This window comes from Orbicella faveolata, unplaced genomic scaffold (assembly GCF_042242905.1).
Source record: "Orbicella faveolata isolate gen_17 unplaced genomic scaffold, um_ofav_v1 contig_36, whole genome shotgun sequence".
NCBI classification, from domain to species: domain Eukaryota; kingdom Metazoa; phylum Cnidaria; class Anthozoa; order Scleractinia; family Merulinidae; genus Orbicella; species Orbicella faveolata.
The window spans coordinates 6,940,062-6,949,245 of record NW_028301565.1 but is presented as its reverse complement, the minus strand read 5'-3'; the positions used below and the strand labels follow the sequence as shown (position 1 = coordinate 6,949,245).

At 39.3% G+C, this 9,184-nt stretch overlaps 1 protein-coding gene across 1 annotated transcript; it reads right to left on the bottom strand.

The window, feature by feature from the left end:
* Nucleotides 1-3,638: 3,638 nt before the first annotated feature.
* LOC149102133 (uncharacterized) lies at nucleotides 3,639-8,733 on the bottom strand. Its single transcript, XM_089275576.1, has 2 exons — nucleotides 8,581-8,733; nucleotides 3,639-4,588 (listed from the first exon to the last, which is right to left on the bottom strand). The coding sequence occupies exon 2, from the start codon at nucleotides 4,567-4,569 to the stop codon at nucleotides 3,961-3,963; it is 609 nt and encodes a 202-aa protein (XP_089131702.1). The 5' UTR covers nucleotides 4,570-4,588; nucleotides 8,581-8,733; the 3' UTR covers nucleotides 3,639-3,960.
* Between the last annotated feature and the right edge of the window lie 451 nt (nucleotides 8,734-9,184).

Genomic DNA, 9,184 nt, shown 5'->3' with positions numbered 1-9,184 from the left:
TCGAGCAAATGTGGAGTAGAGATTTAGATTTGTTTTCTTTCATGGACCACTATCAGCATGAGGTTTCGATAGTGGTTACACTTTCTAAACGATAACAGTGCAGTTGTAATGATATGCTTTCGGCGAGGGGAATTTTCCGTGGCCCAACGAAACCATCACTGAAAAGACCAGATGCTTCAGGAACATTTACAAACACGCAGATTGCTTTTGGATACCAAAAAAGGGATTTAAACTAAAAGGCTGCATCAAATAAACACACAAGCGAAAAGAAACTTACAGCAAAAATATTTACAGAAAACAAAACGCCCAGGTTAATGCAGAATCTTGTCTGTGGCAATATATGAGCTACAAAAAAAATCAATGAGTTTGTATGGTTTTAAAAATCTTGTAATTGATATGTGCACACACCCACGGAAATGGAGTGAACATGATTTGAAATCAAAACCGTGAGTGAATAAAAACTTTCATGACTGCGCCAGAAATGGAAGCCTTGAGCTCTGTAAAATATCAACCTGAATACTAATGTATTTACATACATATATCAACAAGTGAGGGTTTAGAAACATCTACAAAAAAAACCTCGGTTACCTTACTTAGATTAGCAAAAAAATATACCGCCCGTTCGATACGTTCTGCAGAACAAGCATGGTGCATGCTTAATAATGCGATATTCTAGAGTTGCTCTAATGCACTTTGTTGGACTCACCCGTCATTACTGTGAAGTCGATATCATCCACTTTACGTCGCGTTTAAATAGAAGAGTATTAGCTTTGCGTGCTTCCCGTAAAGTTTTAAATTTCCATAAATAAATTAATGGAAAGAGAGGGCCGTCATATAATCTCCACCAGGCAGTTAAGTACTGAGTACATACAAAAGAAGGCATTAAGGTGTTTTTTTGCACGAATGCGCTCTTGTCAAACGTTCTCGTTATTAATCGCTCAGGCTCTGGGGCGGATATCGGGCGTAACGGGAAATTGACACTCTCAATGTAAGTAGTGATGATACATTAGGCCGAGAATCACACGGAAGCCTCCAGCGAAAAGCAGTCAATTTCAATTCACAGCAGCAATTAATTAGCGGTAATTTACACATTTTTCAATCTCTTTCTCGCAATGATTTTAATTTTGTCAATTTTAAAGCAGATGCTGTGGTTATTTCGATAACAAATAACAATAATCATCTTTAAAAAAAGGGTTTTGATACCTTTATTCTACAGTAGCCGGTAAAGCGGATTTACAAAATAAAACCATCTAAGAACGAAAGCCATTTCAGTGCAATGTGCCTCCATTGAAGTTTTTGCTTTTCAATGGCCTTCGTTTGTTTCAGCCATCATTTAAACAAGCCATGATACCTCAGGCTTTTTGCACTCTAATGTTGTTTGGTTTCCGTTTACCTAATTAAGCAATTCCTTTTTCGTGGGTCGTCATTTCTCTTAACAGATGCGGACGATGACTAAACAATACCCTTAAAATTGGAAACCCATTCACCAGCAAATCTGCGGATAGAGAGTGCCGGAAAATTAAATCGATGAAAAGAAAACCTTTTTAATACGTGCTAATCGTACTCACTGAAACGCTCTAGTAAAAGTAGCTGAAAATGTTTAATTTTTTCCAAAACTGCCAGCCGGGCAGCTGTCATGGATTTAAATAATAAAACAGCACAAATCTGATCTTTGATTTAGCGCCTACTGCTTCGTAAGTTAAAATTATCTATTTTTCTGTAAACAGGCTCCAAGCATTTAAATCACCGCACGAAGTTCCAGCTTTTTTCTCCCATTGTTGCACTTGTCGACAAAATCCAGAAATTGTTAAGGGATGGAATCAATGAATTGAATAAAGCTCTGCGTTATCCATTCGAATGCCACTATTTTGTACGTCCATATTCCGATTGCTTTGTATCGACAATGGTAAAAATAATAAAACTGATAAATGACAACAACTCCATACGGCCTCTAGATCAATCAGTCTATGTTTCCATGCTGAACATTTGCGCAAATTGTTTCCCATCACCGCGGGAATCGACAAATAACTTTAAAAGCTTATTTCTTAGACGAAAAAACTTGCAACACCGCTCAATTGTCGTCAATATATTTTTTTTCTTTTTGGTAATGTTCGAGTCTTCACTGGAAAACAAATTTGCCATCCAAAACTTGTAACTTTCAAAATAAACGAGATCAAATTTTTTTTTTCTTCAGATAGGCCTGCCGTTATATGGACTAATTTCCCTTTCATCGAGCTCAGCTTCAATCAGTCTTAATTGCATTATGTGAGGAGGAGAGCCAGATTTCTCAAATGCTGTTGTCGGAAAAATCCGTTAGATTAGTTACGATCTGCAACTGGTACTTGAAAGAGGGTGAACTGATTTAACCACAAAGAGACGGGAAGATCGAAAATTGAAACGTTTTGTGTATTATAGAGAAATTATTGTGCGAGATTAGTAGAAAAATCAATGCATAGCGCTCTGTAATACGTACCCTGTTTGAGGTTGGCTACCTTTTAAATTATTAAAAAAGGTTTTCGCATTTGAATTAGAGATATTCCTGTCCGCTAAGTAATAACAAGTGATAACAACCGCCCTTGACACCTTAAGGGTCCTTTAAAACTGAATTGTTCTGATTAGTTCCCGTTAATTTACGTCTCAACTTAAAATGATCGGAAACTTGAGATCATTGTAAGGAAGACTGCGCAAGTTTAATCCAAGAGAGTCACCAAAATCTAATTTATCCTTGCAAATATCAACACATTCTATATCAGAAGGGTGACAAGATTATAGAAAATGGTCAGACTGCTGGCTGGGTATACTGTCTTGACTAGATTAATTCTTCTATGAAAAAAAACTAACATAAGCTAACATAAAGACAACTGTATACCAGTCAGTGAAGAGGACTGAATTTTTTAGCTTGGTGCTAACTGTAAGGGTTTTAAAGCGTTGCTTTCATCATCCTCGCGACAATTACCGTTTTGAGGTTTGAACAAAACCAGTTTGTCCAATTAGCCAAGTTCACCGCAATCAGACGTGAAGTGAAATCTGTGTTGGTCATTAACGCGGCGCTTATAACTCCTGTTTCTGTAGAATTAAGTGACTTTGAATATTACCACTCACCCCTCCCCCCTACCTGGAAGGCATGCTAGTCCATAATTGGTGAACACTTACAACATTTTAGCATCACGTTGTTTGACAAATTGAAAACACCTCTGGGTATGGAGGGGTACTGTAAAACACAAAACTAGAATTTGTTTTAATTGGCTAGCGTCTAGGTGTTATTCACTTGCCAGATTACGGGCATGGCACCGAGAGAAGTCATAGAGCAGACAAATAGCAATATTCGTTTTTTGTTCTGGCTTTTTGGGCACAAATGTGATGCTACGCCTACTGATGCACAATAACATCACTGGGTGGGTTGATGGTCCTTGACTGATTCACCTTACGATCGAATAGCACTACGGCGAAGACATGTAATCCAAAACAGAAATGATGGTAAAGCAACATTTCACCGAGAGTCTTCAACGTGTTGAAGCAGACAAAAGCCTGAAGGACGTCTTAGAAATGCAAATTGGACGATCGAGGAGAGAAAATGGAGAACCGTTAAAACTGAGGACAAGAGATGAACGGCTATCACCTAAATGATGGCGATAATGTTGACGATGAAGCAGGGTGGATCAGTCTTTAATTTGAAGGTTGCTAATAGGATTACATTCATAAATGTTTTATCGTCATATAACTTCATTCTTAAACAATAGATTTACAATTTCCTCATTGCAATGCAAGCGTACATACCGGAGAAAATAGTCTCGCAAATACATACAGAGAAAGGAACTGAAGAAATTATGATCAGAGTGTTTTATGGAGCGGCGCACAGGGTTCGGTTTCTTTCTTCATAGTGGAGGAATAGAGTGGACGTACAATTGCAAGTAAGGCAGTTTGAAACTATTCTAACAAGATTTTATTTCTTACAGTTCTTCAAGCGCTAACTGGTCCATTGTCTTCTAGCCACTGTGGATGTGGTGAAACAGGGGACTTTTTGTGCTGGTCCCCAGGTAGGAGAGTAGATTTGGTTTCGTTAGCATCATCTGCCTCGGTATCAGAATCTTTGCCAGCTTTCCTTCCGCGCCTGAAGCGAGGTTTTCCCTGGAACCCCGGCTTCTCGTCGAGGCACTCTCCTTTGACTTCGTTTGTGCACCCATCTCCACTGAGAAGCTTCTCTGGGACATTTACAGCAGACACTACAATGCATTTCATCTGTGAAAAGACAGCGTAGACCGTGTAGGCAAAAAGAGCTAATCCGCCAGCGATACAAGCTGGAAGGATTAGAGCAGCCATCAATACCACGGTTGCCACGGTGACGATCCCGCCTTCGATGACAACCAATAGGAAAACGCCTAAACAAACAACCACGCTTACAAATACCATGTACGTCAACAGGGGTAAAAATCCAGTGAACAAGAATGCGCCCACGAACAGAGACATGAAGGGTCGTTCTGATCCAAGATCGTCGATGGACAGCCACTTTATTATCCTCCGTAGGGAACGCATGATGGACTTCTTCACTACAGAGGGTATCAAATTCATCTCAGCTTTAGGTAATTGACTGCGGAAAAAAAATCAAAGCGAAGGTTAACAGGTGATCGTGTTATTTTCAACACCTTCTTCTCCATAAAACCTTAACGTAAGAATCTTATTACGTAATTACCATCAAGTTTTTTTATTTTATTATTTCTTCAGAGAAGTCGTTGCGCGAAGCAAAAGTTGTTTCAGGCGTGAGCCGGTAACAACGAAAATTAGATAATCTCCATCACTACATCCATTTGAAATCACTGGTGATCCTTGCAATCTGATTGGCTCTCAGCAGTGCGATTTATTCACGAACCGCACTATTTTATTCCCGCCAATGAGGATGGAACACCAAGACAAAACCAACAATCAGATTTCAAAAGCACGCGTATGATTTCAGACCAAATTGCACTCCACTCAGTTCAATTTCCACTGATTGAAATAGTTCTCGGAGCTGCCTACCGAAACCCCTCCATAGATTGTAGCAATCATTACCAATTAGTGTGGATAATAAAATGGTGACAAGTGAAATTATTTCTTAATTTTGCGAGTATACCATTTGATTACCTTTTAATATCATGGGTTTCAAATTACGTTTACAATCGTGGGTTTTTTCACTTCTTATTGTTCGAGTATTTCGCGCCAAACGTTGCCATGGCAGTTTCGTAAGTTCATATAGTTATAAATTAATGCTGACATTTCGCGCCAAAATTAAGGAGCATTTTGTCACCTATGATACTATACCAGAAGGCACTGCGTCATTGAAAATACTCCCGATGCTCTCGGGATTTTTCTTATTATGTAGCGATCGTGAAGTGCTTATCGAAACTAATCAGCGAGTTAAGTCTAAAAGATCACACAACTTTCCTGTAGCAATTGCGTCGATCGTAGCCAAATCATACGGAAGCCGGCCTTTACGATGGCACTTTTGGAGAAACGAGTAGCCGAGACAGCGAACATTTAATAATCATCGCAATCAGGGTTGAAAGAAGCATTGTTATAAAATGTTTATCTTACAGCAACAACAAAACTTGTTGTATACCGTAAACTGCCTCTTATAAGTCCTCCCGTTTATAAGCCCCTCCGGTTATAAGCCCATCCAAAACTCCTTAAGAAGTGCTATAAGCCCAGGGCTTAGCGGCAGTTTCCGGTACATGGCACAGTGAAAGCGTGTACAAACTGCGCGTGCAAATGAATTGCGCATTCGGTATAGAACATCAGTTGCTATGGACACAGAAGTAACAAATGCTGTTCCAAAAACAAAACAAAATCTGATGAAATACTGACCACACAGGCATAACTTTCACTTATCAGTTTCCTATCTCTTGCGCAAAACAATTAAACGAATATAATAATGCAGAGTGTAACTATAAGTGAGGTCAGGACACCTACAAAAACTCAAATATCACAATGACTTTTGAAATTCCTTTACAGCAAAAGTAACCAATCATGGGTCAACTTGGGTCTGCAAACTAATAAAAAAAAGCTACACTTAACCTTTTATCTTGACATTTAACGAAACTAAGGTGCAGGCGAAAACTTAGACCTAAGTCAGCTATAAATCGGTGGGCAACTGATCGAGTAAGCCGGATCAATGACACAAATGTTAAGCTAAAATAAGCAACACTTTTCAAACCGTACCAGTACATTGCAGTCCGTTATCGTGGTACCCGGTCGCACTCAGAGCTTCTAAATAAGGAAACACGAAATATCTTTATCGAAAAGCTAAAAATAACAATAAATCTTACTTGCTCATGTTATATGTTGATATCAATGAAATCCCTGATTAAATCTCAAACAGACATGCACACTACCGACTGAATCCACCATCGACGCACGAGATTCGAAAATAACGTCACAAACAATCCAAATGCACGTGCCATAAAAACCGTTAAGTTTCACGACCTGTGATCGAGAACGTAGCAATGATATCTATAGGGAAAGCGATGGATAAAAAAATTGAAACTATAAGGACGAGTGAACTTTGAAATCTGCGTAAGTCAAATATGGTGCGAGTTCACGAAGTTCGAAAATCACTATAACCCAAAAAATGTACTTATAATCCAGTTTCCGTTGTATTGCCATCAAACGCTTCTCTTCTTAGAGGGCCAGAGGCAAGATAAATATCGCACAGCCAGGGAAAGAAATGAACCGTGACGGCAATTCAGTAAGTTTTCATGGACCGAGTTTCTCTTGTTCCCTCGTTCTCGCGTTTCAACCTTCTCACCATCAACCCAGACCGTTCCCCGCACTCAAATCTTTGACCATCTTTGCCCGCGCCCCTTTTACTGCGCTGTGAACTTCGTCTCACCGTGTTTTCCAGCTATTGCGTAACCAAATGGTTGACCGAGGGCACTTTGATACCGGAAAGAAAGGGAAAGCTACACAAGAGCCCTCGATTCAGTGATCAAAATATCCAAACAAATGAAGCTACGAAAAAACGTGTAAAATACCGCAAATGCTCGCCAAGTAATCGAACTCACGAATAGCAAAAGCGCAAGAATTTTTCGTCTTGAAGAATCTCTACGCAAGCGATTTTTTTTTGTCATCTTTTATGTTCCTAAATTGGCTTCCAGTCACTAATTTTTATTGTCAACTTAATCCGTAAAACCGGAGGTGGGGCAAAGTTCGATCGATCCCTGCGTTTGTAGACAGTCTATACGATACAAGATGAAAGTCGGTTTCCATGAGAAAAGTCCGATAGACATCGGAGCTATATATAATGTTTCTCCTAAACTGCGCCAGCTAGACTTTTCCTCTGGCAAATCAAGAAGCTTTGTACTGAGATGCATTTCATTTGCAACGTTTCAGATTGCCCCATCGTATGGTGGGGTTAAACTAGTTTGTATAAATAGGTACCGACATTCTTTCGGATGCTCTGCATCACACAACTGAATTTACCTCAGTTCAGACTGAAAGATCCTCAAAAAACATTTTAAAAACATCGAGAATCGCTTGTTAACTCCACAGTTTGCTTAAACTGCATGTACTGAAACCTGAAACAATGAAACGAAACCACTAGAAACGCCGCTGAAACAACAGAAACAGACAAGACGAGCGAAACTGAGTAAACGAAATCACCGACACCATTTGACTTTTATTGAGCGGAGCTAACTGTAACAGGCTAACCTGTTTAAGAACAAACCCGAGACTGAAATTTTGAAAAGAATATAATTTTGTGTGTTGAAAATTTGTAAATATAATACAATTATATGTTTTTAACTAAACCGTATAAAATTCTTCCTTTCTCTAAACGGTAAAACTAGCCAAGAAACAACAAAAGGAGTTGTGTGTCCTATCAAAATTACTTCAACGCCATCAATACATTCTAAAACGGAAATGCCATACGCTTGGGCTATGATCCAAGAATGCTCACAAGAATATTTTCAGCGTAAATCGCAGAAAAACGAGAATTTTCATCCCGGGCCGGAGAAGCAATATGCTGATTAAAAAAGGGAGTGTACTAAGTTAACGCTAACGGAAGGGCAGGGGTGACGAAGCCGGGGTGACCATTACAATGTTCGATTGCTCACCCTAACTTAACCTTATTCTCTGCCTAACCCTAAGATACTAAGCTAACTGTAAAATACTGAAATGTTACTGACTTAACCCTAAATACTAAATACCCACTCCGCCCCCGTTTTTTTCACCACAAAAATGGCGTCTAAGAGTTGAAAACAAAAGTTTCCCGCATTTACTTACAAGTTACAATTTACGCGACTCGAGGTTTGACCCTGACAGTGAAAGAGTATAAAGTCCAAATTGATATGTCGCAGCCGGCAAAATGTTCATGATGAAGACCCTTTATAATTATTACAACAACAAAAACCCAACGACTTTAATATTAATGAAATGAAATAAAAACTGTCGATATATAGAGAGGCTTACTGAAGACGTCTCTGTTTGTTTATAATATACTCTCCTCCTGTTTCCAGGAAATACCGTTTGACAAAAGCATGCATCAGTGCGTCACAGCTGGTATAAAATAACAACGCAAAAAAACACTCAGCAAACGAACATATAACTCACCAGCAGCAGTGTTAATAAAGGCTGTATCGTTTCCGTGTCGTTCCTTGTAGAGTCCTTGCGATGTGCAGACTGAGTAATCGTTTGGTTGTCTGCAACACCAACAAATCTAGCTAGCTTCACTGCATGCAGCCAGCGGCAGTTACCAGACAGGACTGAGAAATTAGCCGATGTAATTTATATATACACAGGAACACGTTGTGACCTTGAATAACCTTGTATTTTGTACTACGTGATCGTAATGTCGCAGACGAAATGAAGAGGAAAAAGCCATGTCAGGACACTAAAAGTAAGATGCTCGCGGCAACGCACGAACCGGATTTAAATATACTGACCAGAAAACTCTCCAGTTTTGAACAGAACTTTGTGTGAAGGTCTTAAAAGTCATTGGGAAAGGGTATATCGCTATACGGCTGCATGCAACATTAATACCACCTCATGTTCAAAGGTCTTCTTCAAAGGCCAGTACAAAGTTCCTCGACATTTAGTATAACACGTGATTTGGCGATTTTCCGCAATTAGTGTTGTAACGCAATGTAACTTAAGTTTCCGTCTTACCGCGCAAAAAGGTCGAAAAACCTTAAATAGGGTTTCTTCCTTTGCTCAA